General features: G+C 44.9%; 1 protein-coding gene across 2 annotated transcripts in view; it reads left to right on the forward strand.

The window, feature by feature from the left end:
- The window catches only part of SH3TC1 (SH3 domain and tetratricopeptide repeats 1), a 368,620-nt gene extending 350,695 nt beyond the window's left edge, over positions 1-17,925 (forward strand). For both annotated transcript variants that reach the window (XM_086964135.1, XM_086964136.1), the window contains exon 18: positions 17,103-17,925. In XM_086964135.1, coding sequence (XP_086820261.1) covers positions 17,103-17,360 — 258 coding nt within the window. In that variant the 3' untranslated portion in view covers positions 17,361-17,925. The remainder of the gene's footprint in view (positions 1-17,102) is intronic.
- Positions 17,926-21,448: the final 3,523 nt, after the last annotated feature.

Consider the following 21,448-nt stretch of genomic DNA (forward strand, 5'->3'; position numbering starts at 1 on the left):
TCACACCCAACACCGCAGTCAATTACCCACGTATTGCAGCTACGCCTCCCCCACCCTCATTCACAGACATAGATCTCGCCTCCTCATACACCACCCGCTCCCACATTCCCCCTACCAACCCTCGTACCTCCGCTCATCTTCCCACATCCCCCCCACACTTTACACTCCCGCCCCATCCTCCACACCAATCTTCTCAGAACACCCCTCCTCCCCCAACGGCACCCCACACAACATGACTCTCTCTCCTCCTATCTCCCCCCCCCACACTTAGCACTCCCGTCACGCCTAGCCTTCACCCCTCCTTCAACCTCTCAGCCCCCTCGCTCACACCCCACTATCACACCTCATCCCCCACAACAGCCAGCCTCCACATCGCCCCCATTTACCCTTCCCCCTAGTACTGATGCCCTTCCCAATAACGCCAACACCAACCCTAACACCGATCCTCTCGCTAACACATCCAACCCCCTCACCAGCTCCACCTCTCCACCCCGATCCCCCCGTCTCCAGCAACCTATTCGCCTGCTCACCGCCAGTACCACCCCCCAACCCCGCGCCCATCACCACGCTGGACATGATTATGTCCACCCTCCTCCAAATGAAAGAAGAACTACACTCCATCAAAGAGTTGCTCATCTCATACCCCAGATGCCCTCATCCCACCACCAACCTTACACCTAATAACACCTCCCCCTCACCTCCTTCTCGCTCTACCACACAACACTCCACACACAGGACCTCTATCCCCCCTCGCAATACCACCAATCGCAATAACAATCGCAATCACATTACCACCAAGCGTAATATTCCCACTACACCTAACAACACTTCCTCATCACCTCCTACTTGCCTTATCACACAACTCTCCCCACACTGGACCTCTACCCCCTATCGCAATAACACCAATCGCCCCAGACGCACTACCAATATGATCTCAGACCATGACGTACTCACCCTTCTCCACTCTTACGCTCCGGCTCCCCAAAATCGCCTAGCCACCAACCACATGTCCATCCCAACGATTATCTCTAACGCCCTCAGGCACCAAAAGGATAACAACAGAGGCGCCGTCCCCAACAACCTCACTAACGTACCCCTCACTATAGAACCCTCCTCCACCCTTTGCACCCCTAGCCTTAAATGCATACTTCTCAACTGCAGATCGGCCCAAAGACATTCCGCGGAGGTCGCCGACCTCATCATGTCTACGGAACTGGATCTAGCCATTCTAACTGAAACATGGCTGTCTGATTCCTCTACACCAATCTTGGATATCCTAGTCCCACCCAACTACTGTATCATTAGACTTGACAGGGCCAAAAGGACAGGCGGTGGAATTGCCTGTATCTACAGAAGCAACCTCTCAGTCTCTAAAGCGTCCGCCCCCTCTCTTACATCCTGTGAATACCTCTGCCTTGATGTCATCAGCGAAAGCAAACCGGTATGCTCACTACACATTATATACCACCCACCGAGGGACAAGATCTCCTTCTCCCAACAACTCATGGATACAATATCAGCCAACTCGGGACGGCAGAACACCCAAATTTTCCTTGGCGACTTCAATCTCCACTGGAATGACAGCAGTGACACAGTGGTAAACAGCCTCAAAAGCTTCCTCAACACACTTGATCTCACCCAAATATGCAATAACCCGACCCACGAGAGAGGCTCTATCCTAGACCTGATCATATCCAAAGAGGACGCTATTCAACTTGAGTCAATCCAACCTTATGACTGGTCAGATCATCATATTGTCTCCTTCCTCATCAATGAAAAACTTAAATTTAACCCTGTTCAACCCTCTAAGCCCAAAGTTTGGAAAAGAGACTTGAAGAAACTCAACCCAAACTCCTTACCGCCCAACAGCCGCAATCGACTACTCCCTCCTCCCGGCGCTACGGACGTTCAACTACTGACTGACCACTATCTCAATGCTATGTCCACAATAATCAATGAGGCTGCACCCATGCAACTGAAAAGAGTTTCATCCAAGATTTCCAACCCATGGTATGACGGGAGCCTCAATGAGGATAGACGGGCCATGCGATTGGCAGAGTGCACTTGGAGGTCAGCCCCTTCTGCAGCGCACCTAAATAGTCTGAAGAAACAGAGAAACGCCTACTTCAGGAAAATAAAACGCTCAAAAAGAGATTTCTTCAGCCTCCAGCTCGCCCAAGCAAAAAACCGCCCAAGAAAATTATTTGACTTAATCAGAACACAATCCAAAGAACAACCCCAGACACTCAGCACCATGGGCGTTACACCTTCATGTGAAGACTTCTCTGCTTTCTTTATCCAAAAAACTGACAACATAAGAAGCGATCTCCTCAATGACGCAATCCTTTACTCCAATCCCCAACACACAGCAGTGCCTGAACGAAAGAACAATGCCACATGGTCATCCTTTGGCACCTACTCCGAAGAAGAAATTGGCAGATTGCTCAGCACCCTGAAACCATCCAATCACCTCACTGACCCCCTTCCGGCTAACGCTGTAAAAGACTTTACCCCTTTGCTCCTCCCACTCTGGACTAAGATTATCAATAGCTCTCTTCAACAAGGATCCATCCCTAACGCCCTCAAAGTCGGGCAAGTCACACCGCTACTAAAAAAAACAACAGCAGACCCCACTGATCTAAACAATTACCGCCCTATTACAAATATTCCCACCCTCGCTAAACTGTTGGAGAAATGCGTACAGCTACAACTGACTAAACACATAGACAAGTTTGATCTCCTCAACGCCCATCAGTCAGGCTTCCGAGCAGGACACAGTACCGAAACGGCCATGACTCACATAGTGGACGATGCCCTCCAAATCCTAGACCAAAACGATACTTGCCTCCTCATCCTCCTGGATCTCTCCTCAGCATTCGATACAGTTAAACATGAGAACTTACTCGAACTGTTAAACACAAGAATGGGCATTTCTGGGACTGTTCTCAAGTGGTTCACCTCCTTTCTACACAACCGGTCACAAAGATTCAAAAGTAATAACCTATTGTCCCCTCCGGTACCTGTATCGCTAGGCGTCCCTCAAGGATCCTCCCTCTCCCCAACACTATTCAACCTAGTAATGGAACCCCTCACTACTTTGCTACAGACATCCAATGTTCACTTTCACATGTATGCCGACGACACCCAACTTTATCTCAAAATACAATCTCCCAAGGACATCATGCTTCTTAACACCACGATCAGAAACACCCAATCCTGGCTTGCCGAGAATCACCTCAAACTCAATGCGCTGAAGACTGAGTTCCTCCTGATCTCACCCCCCGCAAAAATCTCTACGGCCCAAACATGGCTTAAACACTTAACGGCTCTAAATGTACAACCTACCGTCGTAGACTCGGCAAAATCTCTAGGCATAACACTCGACGCCAATCTCAACATGCAGCAGCACATCAGCAAGGTAACCAAAGGAGCGAACTTCCAAATCAATACCTTGAGAAAACTTAAACCCTTCCTTCCAGCCAAAGACTTCCAAACTGCAGTACAATCTATAGTCATCCCGCACATTGAATATGGTAGCACCGCCCTCTGCGGGCTCCCCCTAACTACAACGGCACCCCTAAGAGCGTCCCTCAACGCTGCAGCGAGACTCATCACTGGTTCAAAAAAGCACTCGCATATTTCCCCTGACTTTAAAGCCCTGAACTGGTTGCCTTTCGAAGCCAGAATTCATCTGAAAATCGCCTGCATGACACACAAGGCTGTACACATGAACTCACCCGCCTACCTCACTCAAAAGCTGACAATTTCGGGTGGCTCTAGAACTACTAGAAGCACAAACAATCTTCTACTGAAGCCTTGAAGATTTCGGAAGGAAAAAACTTATAAACGCTCCTTTTCAGGAATGGCACCCAGGATCTGGAACTCACTCCCACCTGAAACCAGGCTCATCTCCTCCAACAAACTTTTTAAGAAAGAAGTAAAAGCGTTCCTCATGGCTAAACACATATGATCTATTATTCTGTAGCTCTCATGAATCTGCTCTGTAAGACCTGCCTGACCACGTCGGTCTTTATGTATTACTTTTATTATCGATTTACTTGATTGTCTATGTTCCCTCTTTGTATATTGTTATATTGTTGACGCACCTGTCTGTATTTGCACACTGTACCTACACCACCGCAACGATCCCTACTCTTATACTACTGATGCACCTATGTAACTACATATTCTGCACTCACCCACCAACTATGCCCTCCTTTATGTTATCTCCAAAAATGTTAAACACGCTTAAGCAAGTATATGCTCCTCATTTTTGCACTTTATAGTATTGGCACAACTGTTTGACTATGCACCTTGTACCTTCACTACCTCACCTGTGACCTACCTCATGTTTTCTTTGACCTACCTTTGTAACTATGTAACTACCATGCAACTACCTCACTACCTCAACTATTACATTGTATTACTCTATCACCCCCGTTGTCTTGTAAAGCGCTCTGATATCTGCAAAGATCTTGTTCGCGCTATAGAAAACTTTCAAAATAAATAAATAAAAATAAATAAATTGCAATGCACAGCATTGACTGCTTGGCCTCTTAGTACTGTTGAGGACCTCTGAATACAGACCTTCATCTGCGGTTTATGTATTTACCCAGAGGAAGGGGCTTGTTTGGGACATAGTGCAGGGGCATGTTTTTTATTTATTTTTTAAAGCTGCTTCATCGGAAGGGTTGCTTCATAAATCCGCTTGTCATGTAAAAAAATCCACTTGTCCCTTTGGTGTCATGCAGTGAGATGAAAAACTTTGGCAGCATTCTATTTTTTTTCAGGGCTCTAATAATAGCCTCTCTGATTACGCCAGTGTTCATATTATATAGGTTTGGATTCTAGCAATGCCCTGATTTTACTAAATTTCCACAAATCTACATATTCGGCCTGAGATTAGCAGAAAGGTGGGGCTTCCATGGTTGGAAATCCATTTTGAGTCTGTGCACACCTAAAATCTTGCATGTTTAAGGGTTATCACCAACTCTACTCTCATTTTTTCCCACACTGGAAAAGGTTGAAAATTAAATTCACTACTGACAGTGGCAGAAGTAACACTTCTTCCAGGAAGGCAAAAAAAGGGATTTTGTCGGGAAACTGAACTTGCCAACGCTCAGTAAATTTTCACAAGAGCAAATATGTATATGCATATCTGATCATGCTAAATGCAGTCCAAACTTTTTCAAGGAGTACGGTTTCAAAGTCTACTTTTGTAAGTACTTGTAAATTCATTAAACTTGTAAATCTGCACTATGAGAAATTGGGTTATTTGTTGAAGGGGGTGGAAGCCCCACTCAGGCAGCAACTATAATCCTTGTTGGGGTGAACCATAGAATTCACTAAATTAACCTGTGCTTAACCCTCTGGTAGCTTGGCACATAGCAGTCCGTCTTAACTTAGAGGCAAAGTGTAAAGTCTTTATGCAGTACACAGATCGTAATAAAGTGAAAACCCAAGACACAAAAATCACAAACCAATTTAGAAACACAGAGTAAATTTCAATAAATAAACGGATACTAGAAAAACAAATATCCAGTCGTCAGTAGAACAGGAGGTATTCAATTTTACAGGTTTCAGTGAAAATAGCACCCAAAAGCAAAAAGCGCCACTCATGGTCATCTGGTCATATTAAAATGGGGGGAAAGTCACAAGTACATGCCGACCACGATGGAGTATGGGTCGGATACAGGGACCAGGTTAGTCCAGCTGGAAAAAGTTACCTTCTCAAAGTCCGGCTTGAACAATTCCGTTCACAGTGAAAGTGTTGTAGAGATTACATTTAGTCTCCATCTTAGTTTCCCTTTTTAACTTAGCATATTTTTAAGATGGTGGTTTGTGCATGTTTTTAATAAAACACGAAAATATCACGCACAGCTTTATTCTTGGTAGACATTGATGTCCTGTAGTCTGCACAATTAGCTCCATGGTCACACATATTAGAAGGCAATGTCCTTGTATTATTTTTGTGTGCGTAGGAGACAATTCTTTCTCTCCAGACTAACTAAAGACTTTGTCTGCACCCCTGGCACAGTAAGAAAAGTCTGGTATTTTATTACTTAAATAGCATCCTTGCCAAGGCACTTCGAACTGGAGTTATCATGCAAGCTGCTGTGACTGAGATGCAGCTCTGCAGGCCCGACCTTTATCCTGAGAAGGAGGATAGCCATGCAAGCAAGAGTGTGCATGTGCAGGCCTGCACACTCAGACGGGATGCATTTGTTAATGCTCTCAGGTATGAGGTTAGATCGGTCCAACAGGTCTGGCAGACGGGTACGCCAGACATGCTCTCATGAGTGTAGTGAGGTATTAGTGATAGATTGGAGTAACAGTAGGAACAATTAACAAGGTTACATTGTTTGAGTATTTTCTCACCATCCTAATAATGCTTATAACAATGATGTGTCTCATGTGTCTAATAATCATAGATCCTGTTTTATTTACAAGGATTAGGTTTCTTCAATAAGCATTTGAAAATGTCTTACTGCTTCTTTTCTTTGTAACCCCCTTGGGCATGTCAAAGTAACAAACAAAAAAGCCAGATCTGTTTCCACAAATTCCTTGGTAATCATAGTGGTCATGTTCAAGGTTACCGACAACATCTACAACTCTGAAGGTTTTGGGGTTTAGATGCGGTACTACGCGCTAACCAAACCAACATTTACTGATGATATAAGAAGACTCAGTCTCTGTATTATGAAGTTTTGTTGAACTAATACACAGTCCTACTAAATTTGTAGGAACTATATAACATGGCGCCACTAACATTCTAGGTTTGGTACCTATTTAAGGGGTCTCCTGAGCAGTTTCTTTGTGTGCCCAAGGCTCCTTTATTGCCTTTATACTGAGACTTCCCTGGTGATAAAGGTTTATCCTGCTCAGCTTGAAAAGGAAGCAACTATTTATGTCTGTAGGTTGATCAAGCTTGATCTTTAAAAATGATTTCCTTCTTTGAAATTCCATTCATTAAATATGGCGCAAGTAGTGATTATTGCTATTAATTGCAGACAAGCTGTCACTAATCATTTAGCCAGATATAGGCTCCCCAGTGGCGGTGGAAAGGTTACCTTCATGGTTGAGGCACACACAATATGTAAATGTGAAGTTTTTTATTGCTGGGTTCATTTTCCTGCAGTCGATGGAAATTCACAAACGTTTCACACATACACTGAGGCTGATGTTCCAGTTGCTTACAGACCTTATGAATATTTAGAAATATCATGCACATACCAGGAACACCATAACTGGTTTCAATACGCCCTCCCACATCCACTTCATGATTAGGCCCTGTCAGTAATTGAAACACAATTGAGAGGCAACATAACAAGATACACAGGTGAGATTAGTACATAAAATATCAAGAGAAAGTGAGTCAAAAAAGTCTTTTTGGTTGATTCTGTAATTCTTTAATCAATTGCTTCTTCAACAAATATAGATAGGTTCAGCTAACGCATTTCGCCCATGTACAGGCTTTCTCAGGGCAAAATCATTATTCTAGCCAGACACAGAAATGTTACCTTCATGGTTGAGGCACACCCAATATATAAATGTGAAGTTTTTTATTGCTGGGTTCATTTTCCTGCAGTCGATGCAAATTCACAAACGTTTCACACATACACTGAGGCTGATGTTCCAGTTGCTTACAGACCTTATGAATATTTAGAAATATCATGTACATACCAGGAACACCATAACTGGTTTCAAGACGCCCTCCCACATCCACTTCATGATTAGGCCCTTACAGTAATTGAAACACAATTGAGAGGCAACAAAACAAGATACAGAGGTGAGATTAGTACATAAAACATCAAGAAGAAGTGAGTCAAAGAAGTCTTTTTGGTTGATTCTATAATTCTTTAATCAATTGCTTCTTCAACAAATATAAAAAGGTACAACTAACGCGTTTCACATGTACAGGCTTTCTCAGGGCAAAATCAATATTCTAGCCAGACACATAATTTAAAGTAGACATGTCGTACACCAGTGTTTTATGAGGGCTCTTATAGTTGCAATAGACTCTAAATTCTGTCAGCTACTGGTAAGTACACAGACAAGATTTTATGCCACTGTCGTGGGAAAAACATCGATCAATATAGCACAGTGTTCTGCTGCAAAAACTCCAACTGCCAGTGTTCGGCGTTCGCAATCTGGTAACAGGACATCAAATTCTCTAAGCTATCCTCCATGGGAGGTGCGTATCGATGAGTTCAGAAAATGTTTTTACTCTGACCTGTACTCCTCTTTGTTAATATGGCTTACAAGGCTGAGCACATCGACAGCTGCAGAATTAAACAATTGCATTCTCTATTTACTTTTTTATTTTTAAGGAAGCTCAAAGCTGGCAGAGGGTGAGAGCCCACATGCAAATAAGCTTAATGAAATTGTGCACATTTTATAATACTGAAATGTCTCTGTTAGACGACTATGCCTGGCAGATGTCCTTTCGCACACATTTCACCAGAGTGCCCTACACATTGTCGAAAGGTGTTTTCCATTAACAGATGTATTACAAGACTCTGGCAGGTAGGCCCGAAAGTTCGAAACTGGTGCGGGAAAAACAAATAGTTAATGGGTACATATGGGGGTAGGTTGAGTCCCTACAACCAGCATAGCTATTTTACTCTGATCCATAATCTTTTGGAAGCGCCAATAAATATCAGTCAATATTATCATTGCCCATCCTCTGTTTTGCTGAAAGGTTGACTAAAATGTTCTATTTTATCATATGATTTCTGGAAACTTTCCAAACTGAGCTACTTGGTAAACTAAGCAGATCACACCGGTCACATTTTCTACCCTTGGACCTAGAAGATGTCTTCAAGTCCTTGATGTGAACAGGGCAGGATACTTAAGCCTGTGAGGGTACTTTGAAGTTGGATATGCCTAATGTATGTTTGTAAAGTTACTACTTATCATTTCTCACCCATACGCAGAGAACTCCTCCCCCAGGGCGGAGATCAGCCTAATTTTTAAAAGTTTAACAAAATATTTAAAAATAAATATGAATGTAGTAAATTGATTTAAAATATGTATTTTAAATGTAGAATAGAATCAAATGCTACAACATTATTATCCTAATTTTCTTTAAATATTTAATTATTTTGAATGTTTAATTAAATTAAAATAGTTTTTCTTAAGAATTAATTAAAACAATCCCACCTAAAGTAGAAAAATGTATGTGCATTATGTAGTAAAAATTAAACATGAAATAAAATGTATTTATATTTTTAAAATGTTAAAATTAGGTTAATTTAATTTAACATTAGTTCTTACAGGTTCTTATTTTCTATGGGAAGGTATTGCAGTACCACTGGTTATCCATGTATGGTGCTGGAGCTGAAGTACATTTACAACTGTTTTGACAGTAGTACCTATAAAAGTGCAGTTTATGTCTAGCAATGGGCTTACTCTTTTGTGGGTAGGTAGGTACATTCCCCTACTTAACCACTCCTTGCTTCTTCCTAAACCCCACCTTTTTAATCATAAATATTCTCAGTATTCCAGCCACTCCCCCTGCGTCTCCTCTACCTTCTACTAAAACATATACCTGCATGTACAGAGATCCCCGCAGTCTGGTTGGAGATTTGTCACATAAAAGATAGATGAGGCAGATGTGTAGACCACCTCACGTAGGTTAGTGAACATCATTTTGTAGTACATTAATACATATAGTACTAGTACTACTACTAAACATACTACAACCTAAGGTTTGTGAATATACCCCTCAAAGTTCTGCTTTTATTATTAGTTACTTTTTACTTCTGTTCACAAAATTGTGTATTGGGGATAAGCTGGAAGTTGTCACGTAACAGTGCTTCACAACGTCGAATATGTTTACCATAAGGTCCCACTGAATCATTGCTAATTTTTATTTATTTATTTATTTTGAAAGTTTTATATAGCGTGAACAAGATCTTTGCAGATATCAGAGCGCTTTACAAAAAAAACAAGGGGTAAGAAAAACAAGAGAGTGATTAACAGGCTTTTGAGCAACGAGTAGTTGTAGGTAAAAAATGAGTAGCAAAATAGGGTAGTTACATGAGGGAGTATAGTCAATCAGCTATACAATAATACAAATAGACAATCAGATAAACGAATATTACAAATAAGTGAAGAGAACACTGATGCCTTAAAACTAGGGCCCTGAAAGGGGATGACCTTAACCCTAGATATCGGTTCGCAGAACGGGGAGGATGGGTGGGTCGGTAAGGAATCTATCACAACTAATGTCTCTTACAGATATATCATTACACAAGTAGTAACTTGTGCATCTGAAAGAGACACGTTAGTGATAGATTTCTTACCTTAGAATAGATACCCCAGCAATACCAACCCCGGTGGTGGGTCTGCGAGCCAATAATCACACCAGAAAGTCCTGAAAGACGGAACGGCCAAAGAAGCCATCCCTCCGGACTTGACTGTCAAAGCAATAGTGTCTTACAAACGTGTGCAGCGAGGCCCATGTAGCCGCCTGGCAAATGTCCTGCAAGGGCACACCTCGGCCCAAGGCAGTTGTAGTCGCTGTGGCTCGAGTGAAATGAGCCCTCAGCCCAACAGGAGGTTCCTTCTTCTCCAAGGAATAACACGCCTGGATACACAAGATGATCCACCGCGAGATGGTCCGCTTGTGCACCACTTTCCCCTTCTTAGCACCCACGTAACCAACAAAGAGTTGGTCATCCACCCGGAACTGGCGTGTGCGGTCCAGATAGAATGAGAGCGCACGTTTTGGGTCCAGACGGTGGAGCCTCTCTTTCTCTCTCGAGGGATGCGGGGGCGGAAAGAAGGTGGGCAAGGTGATAGATTGCCCAATGTGGAAGGCCGTGACTACCTTGGGTAGGAAAGAGGGCCGTGTCCGCAACACAACCTTGTCCAGATGGACTGAAAGGAAAGAAGGTTTACAGGATAGAGCTTGGAGCTCACTCACTCTCCTGGCAGAGGTGATGGCTACCAGGAAGGCAGTCTTCAAAGTGAGAAGGCGAAGAGGACAGTTGTGAAGTGGCTCAAAGGGAGCGCACATCAGAAAAGTAAGAACGAAGTTCAAGTCCCACTGAGGCATCACAAAGGGAACAGGAGGGAACGTATGTGTGATGCCTTTCAGGAATCGATTAATGATAGGGGACTTGAACAAAGAAGGTTGATTAGGCAGCCTCAAAAAGGCTGAAAGAGCAGAAAGGTAGCCCTTGATAGTGCCCAGAGCAGAGCCCTGCTGGGCAAGAGAAAGAAGAAAGAGAAGAACCTCAGAAAGAGGGGCATTGAGGGGATCCACAGCCTTTGCTGTGCACCATGCCACAAATCTGTTCCACCTGCAGGCGTATACCAACTTAGTGGAGGGACGCCTGGCTGCCAGAATGATGTTACAGACTTCAAGAGGCAAGTCAAATGGCCTCAACTGTCGCCGCTCAATCTCCAAGCATGGAGGTGGAGACTGGACAGGTTCGGGTGGAGGACCGTCCCCTGCTGCTGCGACAGAAGGTCCTCCTGAAGAGGCAGACGAACCGGGGGATCGACTGACATACTGAGTAGCTCGGGATACCAGTACCTTTGTGCGCAGTCTGGAGCCACAAGGCTGACTTGTGTCCGGTTGCGCTTGATCTTCTTCAGCACTCTGGGCAGAAGTGGTATAGGCGGAAAGGCGTACAACAGACCGCAACTCCACTTGCGACGAAAAGCGTCTCCGAGCGAGTGCCGCCTTGGAAATTCCAACGGGTAGAACTAATGACATTGCGCGTTCTCTTCGGTGGCGAATAGATCTAACCAAGGTTCTCCCAACTGCAGAAAGAGACCTTGCGCCACGTCCGAGTTCAGACGCCATTCTGTTTTTAAAACCCATTAGTGCATGCTGTTTTTAGTTACCTTGCTAATTTATACAGCGGTCCTAAGGCGGAAGCCGGGACCTGCGAGGGTGACATCGCGATTACTGCGGTGCTCGCCAAAATCTGTTTTTAAAGCGTCATTAGTGCATGCTGTTTTAGTTACCTTGCTAATTTGCACAGTTCTTGCCTTTCACCGATCCGGTGACAACTCCCCCCGCGGCTCCCGCCATCTTAGGTGAGGAGACGGCCGAGCTGTCTAGTGCTCCGCCCCTCCCGCCCTTTCTCCCATAAAATGTCACCCTTCCCCTGGAAGCTCAGCGGACGAGCGCAGAAGGCTCGCCAAAGGCAAGCCCGTCTGCGCCGTCCGCGCCGGACCCGCGCCAAGGGCCACGACCCCTGCTCCGTTACAAGCCACTATAACTTCGAGGCTCACATACATTAGTGAGGCATTATGGGCTCTAAGGAATAGTACCAATATTACAGGATGCACTGCCTTGGAATGGGGGGATAACTCTCCGATTAACCCTCTCCATTGCACCAACTGTTCACAGGCCATGCCTACACTGTGTTGGCTACCCATTGCAACCTTCAGGGACTATAAGGAGAAGCCTTTGAGGACAAACCCTCACTAGGCCAAGTGTCTATTACTTAACGCGAGATCACTGGTCAAACACACCACTGAAGTAGCAGAATTAATTCAGGATACTGCTGTAAAGATAGCATTTATTACAGAATCCTGGACCAATGCTGCTTCTGGCCCCGACATTGTTAATGCCACTCCGCCAGAATATGTCTGCTATACTCAAAATCGACAAAAAAGGAAAGGTGGTGGCCTAGCTGTTATTTATCATAATTCTATCAGAGGGTCCTTTCAACCTGGTCCCAAAGGTCTAGAGGAGACTCTCCTTTTCAATCTTACTCTATCGGATCACCAATCCCCCAGAGGCTGTCTAGTCTACAGGCCCCCAGGGACTAAAGCCCCATTTCTAGGAGCGATGAGCAAGCTACTCGAAGTAGCAGCCTGTGCCCAAGCATTTACATTGCTGGGAGACTTTAATTTCCACCTAGAATGCGGCTCTGATCCAGACACGCGCGACCTGATTGACCTACTACAGGGCGTGGATCTGAAGCAATGGGTCAGCGGTCCAACTCACAAGGCAGGACATACTCTGGACGGCATTTTCTCAAACCATCCCAGCCTTAACATATCAACAGTCCAGCCGATCCCCTGGTCCGATCACTCAGTTGTCCATTTCTTTGTTACTCTTGCCGCCCCGTGAAATCTTCCAGAGCCATAAACGCACCAAGACTTGTTAGGAAATGGAACAACATAAAGGGTGAAATGTTAGAGAACATATTAAAAACCTCTTTGCGACCCCTCTCAGGAAATGTGGAGGAGGCAGCCTCAGCCTATACTAACTGGCTTGACTTGGCATGCCTACAATTAGCTCCCACTAAAACTATCTACTCCACACGCCCACATCCATCGGCCCCTTGGTTCTCAGATCAGATCAGGGACCATAAAATACTGTGTAAAAAAATGGAAAGAACTTGGCGGACAACCTATAGTGAGTCAGACAAAAAAATCCTCAATATGGAGCAAAGAGCCTATAAAGAAAGAATACAACAGGCAAAACGGGACTTCCTTACGAGACAGATCAAAGAAGCCAGCAATGCCCCGAAGGAACTATTCCGGACGGTGTCATCCCTGGCAGTCCCCAAGACCTTACAGATACCCCCTAGCCCTTTACTCTGCGAGAATCTTGCCACCTTCTTCCGGGAAAAAGTGGAAAAAATCTTCTCTCCCCTAGACAGTCAAATTAGGACTCCTCACTCCATCGTGAGTCCGGAACTAAATAGCAACTCACTAAAACTACTGCAATTCACACAAATCACTGAGAAGGAGGTAGTGAGCCGATTATTAAAGATAAAATCAGGTTCTCCGCATGACCCGTGCCCAGTTGCAATTGCTGAACTAACTCCAGCCTCCATTGCAGCCGGACTTACTCCCCTCCTCAATCTCATGTTGGACAATGGGGAATTCCCAGCAAAGTGGAAACAAGCATCCATCTTACCTCTCCTAAAAAAAACTAATTTGGACATAGCCGAGATGAACAACTACCGGCCTATTGCCAGACTTCCCCTTCCAGCCAAAATTATGGAAGGCACTTTAAACGCACAGCTAAGTGCCTTTTTGAGGTCAGGAGAACACCTAGATCCATCCCAACACGGCTTCCGTGCAGAACACAGCACGGAATCTGCCCTGATTAAATCAGTGGAAGATATTAGAAGAGTGATGGACGCAGGAGGTAGAGCCGCCCTGATCCTGTTGGATCTCTCCGCGGCCTTCGACACGGTCCATCACAAGTTGTTGGTGGACCGGTTGAGGGCCTGCGGAATTCAAGAAAAGGCAGTAAAGATCCTACAGGCCTTCCTATCCAACAGAACGCAGACAGTGGCACTTGACGACTTCGAATCGCACCCTTTTGTGCTCCCGTGTGGAGTCCCCCAGGGTTCCTCACTGAGCCCGACCCTTTTTAATGTGTACGTTGCTACCCTAGCGCCGGTCATTCGATCCTTTGGTTTTAACCTCACAGCATACGCAGATGACACGCAGATAGTGGTGTCACTGCTGCCGGGCGAATTAGACAGCACGGCAGATAGGTTCAGAGGTTGCATGCGAGAGGTGGGCAACTGGATGGCACAAAACTGTCTTAAACGGAACTCCACAAAGACAGAGGTGCTACTCTATGGTTCCAAGGACAACTTCTGGTCCCCTAGATGGTGGCCAGAAGAAATGGGCTCCCCTCCCTCCCCAGTGGCAAAGGTCAAGAACTTAGGCATACTAGTGGACGACTCATTATCGTTTAAACCACAGGTTAATGCACTATCCTCATCTACGCATTATATCCTGAAAACAATCAGGAAAGTGCTGCCATTTTTGGAGACGGAACACAGGAAAACAGTTGTTACTGGACTGGTCCCCTCGCGTCTGGACTATTTTAACAGCCTTATGTTAAATGCCCAAAAAAGTCTACTTAACAAACTCCAGATCCTGCAGAACGCTGCCGCCTGTCTGATCACTGACACCCCTAAGTTTGTCTCAGTAGCCCAGGATCTGGTAAAACTCCATTGGCTACCAGTCCGGAAAAGAATACTCTTCAAAGCGCTCTGTGTGGTCTTCAAAGCTTTACACGACCTCGGCCCTCGATGTATGAAGCAGCTCTTCCACTGGCACAAGCCAGACAGAAACTTAAGATCTAGAGAGCAGGCGCTGGTATCAGTTCCAAGAGTTAGGAAAGCGCGATGGGGTGGCAGGAGCTTTTCCCTAGGCACGGCAGCTGCTTGGAACAGACTACCACTCAATCTCAGACAAACGGCGGACCTGCTATCTTTCAGAAAAGCCCTTAAGACCTGGCTCTTTACTCACTAAATGATTCCTACCCACACACCAGTGCAATCACATCAGCGCCAGGACACCTCTGGGTAACAGAGCGCTCTACAAATGGGAAAAATAAATAAATAAATCCATCATGCACTGGCGGCTGAGTTCGTCCGTCCTGGCGTTCAGAGAACCTGCCAGGTGTTGAACCACCAGAGTCACGCCCTGATGTTCCAGCCATTGCCAGAGGCGCAGAGCCTCCTGGCAGAGGGTCCACGACCCCACCCGCCCTGTTTCTTGCAGTACCACATGGCGGTGGTGTTGTTCGTGAACACCTGCACTACACTCCCTCGGACAGAGGGGAGGAATGCCTTCAGTGCTAGACGAATCGCCCGCAGCTCCAAAAGGTTGATATGGAGCCGGGACTCCGCCGGAGACCAGAGGCCTCTGATCTCCGCCTCTCCCATGTGGCCCCCCCAGCCCTGGAGGGATGCGTCCGTCACAACTACGTGCTCCGGTTGGGGAAGGGAGAGGGATCTGCCGCTGACACAATCGCGGTCCATGAGCCACCACTGCAGCTGTCTCGCAGTGCCCTCCGAGATCAGGACATGGTCAGACAGGTTGCCCTGATGCTGGGCCCACTGAAACTTCAGGTCCCACTGCAGAGCCCGCATCCACCAACGGGCGTGATGCACCAGAAGGATGCAGGGAGCCATCAGCCCCAGAAGCCGCAGCGTCAACCTGACCGAAACCCGGGATAAAGGCTGGAAGATTGGAATCAGAGACTGTATATCCCGAACCCGCTGTTCGGGTGGGTAAACCCGAAACCGCGCCGAGTCGAGAACCGCTCTGATGATAAGTAGCTTCCGAGAGGGACACAGGTGTGACTTCGGCACATTGATGGAGAACCCCAGCTGGTGCAAGAGGTCTGCCGTCGTCTGGAGGTGGCTGACGACTGTCTAGCAGCAAAAGCTACGAGCCAGGCAAGCCCAGATATATTTTTACTTCAGAATGCACCCTCACTGGGGAAACCTCAGCACCATGTTCCGGTCTCCTGAAAGTGGAAAAATGAGTCTCAAAATTCTTGTACTGCTGGAAAAGTTAGTCTTGGTCACTCCTTCAGCCCTCAGGCTTTAACGGTAGGTTTCTAGGTACAAAGTTCTGCTCCATTCACATCTCGTTCATGCTCCTTTTAATAGTGGTCAGCTGGGTCTTCTTGGAATCAGGGAGTATTTCTGCCTTTGTACCCCGTAGCAGCAGCAGGAGGGAATTCACTTAACAATTGTAGAGTCATTACATTCCTTGGGCATCAACAAGTCAGGAGTGTGTGTTTTTTTTCTTCCAGTAGTCAGGCACAGTTTTCTTCTTTTGAGGTCTTTACGCAAAATGTTGCTTTACCTACAAAGTGACAAAAAGCCTTTTGTGACTGTTCACATGGTAGCATGCATTTTCTTTTTATAACATATCCTACTTTTATGTACTAAGCACCAAGGCCTGTCGGCATACAAGGAAAACTTTAGCGGTGACTTAGCTAATACAATAAGGCAGGTTTTTCTTCGTGGTAAAGCACTTTCCTTGCTGTGTGGCACTATAGGGCTGTGGATTTTCTGCAGTCTCTATCGAACTGTTCATTCCAAATGTTTTAATCAACAGATTGATTGAAAAGTGTGACCTGTAACGAGCTCTACATTATTGTGTTCAATAAGACTTTCTGGGATAACTGATGCATTTTTTGAATAAAATTAATGCCCCATGCCACCCACTGTTAGACAGTTTTTCCCATTAATACACCATATATTTACAAACATTGAGCATAAAATTCCTCTTGTGATTGGTTGGAAATGCTACAGTGTTTTACCTGAGTATATTTTAATCATTTTACCCACATGTTTACATTTCAGGATCCATTTGATGCAGCCGGATACTATCACTTGGCGCTTGCAGCTGCTATGGATGTTGGTAACAAAAAGGCGCAATTGAAGATTTACACCAAGCTTGCCATTATCTATCACAACTTCCTTGTTGACCGTGAAATGTCGCTATTTTTCTATAAGAAGGCCAGAGTTTTTGCTTCAGAACTGAATGTAAGAAGAATTAACCTATCAGCAGAGCAGTGCTACCAGACTGCAGCATGGTCACACTCAAATAGTCTCATGTGAACATGGCCATTGCCCAAATCCGAGTTAATGCATCAGTTTGTTTACAAACATCATAAAATATAAAGTTGATCACACCTTGTTGCATTGAAAGGACGTCGAAAAGGACATTGCCAGCTTGCAAGCAAAAGTGCCAACCAAATCTCAGTTCCTGTCTCGCTGACTCCCTAAATGAAGAATTAATGGGTGGTTGTTGTTTATTATGCGACGTCAAATAATCATCCTGGTCGAGTTGCGGTAGAGACTACGGAATATATTAAATAGCAGTTGCATAGCAAGGGGGCGTCGGTCAGCCCCGGGTGGCAAGAGTTTTGAGGGTGGCGGCCTCCCTCCGCTCTTACCTGCCACCTCTGGGCAGCCACCAGCCACAGGTCTAGCTACACCACTGGTAAATAGTAACTGGTTACTAGTACAATCAATCATTACCAGTTACCACATGATAAAATTATGTTACCATTTCTGGAGAAAATTAGTATTAGACTGGGTTAAACATGTATTTGCTTACTTTACATACAGAGCAGTTGATATATAAACGTTAGCAAGTAAATAAAAGTTTGATATTCGTTAATGTTTGTTTTCCCTTGTTTATCTAATATAACTGGGTTTATTTTAAATTGGATTAATTGATACAATCTGAAGAAAGGAAATCTGTGGTCAATAATTAAATAACGCCATGTTTGTGATAAATGTATTATCTCGATGAAGAGTATCGCTGCCTGAATCATACATAATTCAGTAAAGAAAAAAGGATCAAAGTTAAAAGTTAATTGCATCAATACTAGATAGAACACCATACAAAAAGGCAGAATATGATGCCTTTTAGATGGTCTGTGCATTTCCAGAGTGGGAGAGGCTCGTGGGAGTTGTCAGCACTTTTTAGATTGGCAATGGCAGGGGCCCATGGAACGCCCTCTGTCTCACCTGTATTCCTAGATTTACTCAAATGAGAATTTGAAAGGATGATCCCGAGCCTGTAAATCCCGATCAGGGACTTTCAGCCAGTAAATAAGTATTTTATTTGAGAAATGTTCATTTTACAGAACATTACAGTAGCGTGTTCATATACATCAGTGTAAAAAACCATAAGAAATGATAGGTCTTTGTAAATGATTGAATAGTTCGTTTATATATGATAATTCATCAGCATAAAATGACTTTGCAAATGTACCTGTGGCAGCCCGGCTTCATGCCCTGAAGAAAAATTCTGACGAATTTATATCATTCTAATTTCGCTGTTCTCATTTCACCCATAAGATGGCAATGTAGCATCAAATTACAATTCATCGGATTTCTGCATTAGTTCATATTTCCTAAGAAACTTTGGGGCATATTATCAAGGGGATCTTATCTCCGCTTTTTTGGCTTTAAAAGCCAAGAAAGCGGAGATAAAAGTATCTCCCTATTACCTAGCTGTCGCTAACACCAGTCAGCGACAGCTAGTAGGAGATAGCGACCATCTTGGGCCCCACTTTGCATGTCAGTGATATTTATCACTAATGAAATGCAAAGTTGTTGTGCCATGATGTTAGCGACTGGAAAAAGTCGCTAACATCGCTATCTCCTATTACCAACTTTTGGAGATATTCGCGCTAAGCTCCTTTTCGTACAATGTTTCCAAACTCTGGAACTCCCTCCCTCTGCAGCTGAGGAATAACCCCAACCTGACAACTTTTCGCAAACAGCTAAAAACCCTGCTGTTTAATGCCTAATATAGTAACCTCAAGAGGGTTTTCTCTGTTTCAGCGCCTGGACGCCTCAGGGCAGCTGCAGCGCTCTACAAGTCACATTTTCATTTCATTTAATTTCATTTCAGTTGTTCCAGCATGTTTTTTCCAGTTAAGGCTGTTGAGAAAAAACATTGGGAGTCATTAGGTCCGCCCGCCATCCTATCTTTATTTGGGACCGCCTGCCATAAGGATGGGGGCCCCCTGGGGGGCATTAGGATGCGCCTGCCACTGTGGCAGACGCATCCTGCATGTTTAGCATTGTGGCGGGCAGGGCTCTCAGCACCGCCCCCTACAATGCTAAACATGAACGAATGCATTTGCATTAACAAAGCGGCAGGCACCGCGTGGTGGCTGCCGCTTTAATGCAAATGCAGGGGGGTACCACAGGTACCCCCCCTGTGCACCCCCCACCTCTCCTTCAGTCCGGGGACCCATAGGGTGCCCCCAAAGTGAAAATCGCATGCCTTTCCGTGGCGGCATTGCCGCCACTGAAAGGCATCTATCCTGGGCCATCCATATATGGCTGGCGGTGTCAAATAGATACCGCCACCATGTTAGACCTATTCTGCCCCGGTCACCGTCGGAAAAGCGGCGGACAGTCTTTCTGTCCGCCGCGGTCATCCCGCCATATTAATATGGCAGGGGGGGGCATTTTGCTGAGGATGCCGGGCGGATTGCCCCCGCCAGGCCGGCGGTGGCTACCGTCAGCCTGGCGGGGGCAATCCGCCCGCCATCATATTGGGCCCCATTGTCTTAAATGCACAGCAGACAAGGACCCTAGTGGTAGACGCCTCTTTTCTATGTGACTATGCCAATGCTTGCTACTTGGGAATCTGCTAACAAGCTTCCGCTTCTTCAAAACCTGGCTACCTTATCAGTGTTTGCACAATGTACATTTAATTATGTGATCGAAGGCGTTCCTAAACTCCACTGGCTTCCTTTGGAGCAAGCAGAGAGCTGAATTTAAAGCGTTGTGCCCAATTCATTGGGTTTTACATGGCACAGATGTCCCATTCACTCAAAGTTGTATCTCACATTACATCCCCCTTCACTCTCCCCAATCAGCCTCTTAATAGACAGAAACGGTCCCTACCTTATGATGGGCTCAAATAAGAATTTGTGGCTTTCGCAGCCGGCGCCCATGTTGTGGAATCGCCTGCCTCTGTCCTTGTGCAGTAACATAAATCACATTTCCTCTCACAAAGCTTTAAAGACTTATTTTTTTCATTCGTTTTCTTTTTTGCTCCTTCTTTTACCTTACTGCTCTAGTGTTAGCACCACAATGTCTCAGGGTGAACCTGCACTTCCAAGTACTTTCATGTATTCAAACATTTGACATTAACTAATTCACAGCAGGTTTAGATGTGTTATGTGCAAAGGTGGAATCTGCCTAAAATTTATGGTGGTGGTATTGTACTCTAATAGAACGCAAATATTGCTTTCACTCACTGCATAGGCAAAAGTATCTTTCCTTTCACTGCAAAGTTAAAAGTAGTCTTTCCGATAGTAACAGTCCATTGGAAAATAACAGTGTATTTTTCACACATATATCAGGCTACGAAAATACAACAGAAAACTCCTGCATGCTATTTGGAGACTTTTTAAATATCTAATTCAGTATTTTTGAAAAAACTTATTTTGAATTTTCTGTATAATTAATAAACAAAACTTAAAGATGGGAAAGGAAATCATCAATACAAAGAAAAATACGATCAATAATAGGCATGAAGGTACAGCAATGGACAATGGATATTGCAGAAAATTACGCAAGAGAGAATAGACAGTGGCAGTCCAGTAAGTATATAAGGCAAAACCTTCCAGAATTCTGATCTTAAACAGACGGCGGAAAACATTTCTTATGGGCCAGAACCAGACCTTGCATGAGACAGTGCCAGGGCTCCCTCTTCTTTATCGAGATCCAATTTGTAATATTTCAACCATGGGGAACAAATGTTCCGAAATTTACGTGGGCAGCCCCTCGCCTTATAAACCACTTTCTCCGTCGCCATATAGAGATCCATATTGGATTTCCATTACGTAAGTGTAGGAAGGTGTGGTGCACCCCAGTACTTGGCTATACCCCTCTTAGACACCACCAACCCAAGATTGGCCAGTAGGAGCCCACAGCCTTGTAGATCGGGAATACCTAAGAGTACGATTTTCACGTCCATCCCCATGTTTGCCCCTAGTATCTTGTTTAGTTCTCCCTCTATTGTGTGCCAGTAAGGCTGGATGTGACCACAGTCCGAGAGAGTGTGGATGTATGTGTCATGTTCCATATGACATCTGAGACATACAGGGTCTTCCACCCTCCCCATCCTATGTAATTGTTCCCTCTCGTAGTAGACCCTGTGAAGGATCTTA

The sequence above is a fragment of the Lissotriton vulgaris genome, chromosome 3_2 (genome assembly GCF_964263255.1).
Source record: "Lissotriton vulgaris chromosome 3_2, aLisVul1.2, whole genome shotgun sequence".
NCBI lineage: Eukaryota > Metazoa > Chordata > Amphibia > Caudata > Salamandridae > Lissotriton > Lissotriton vulgaris.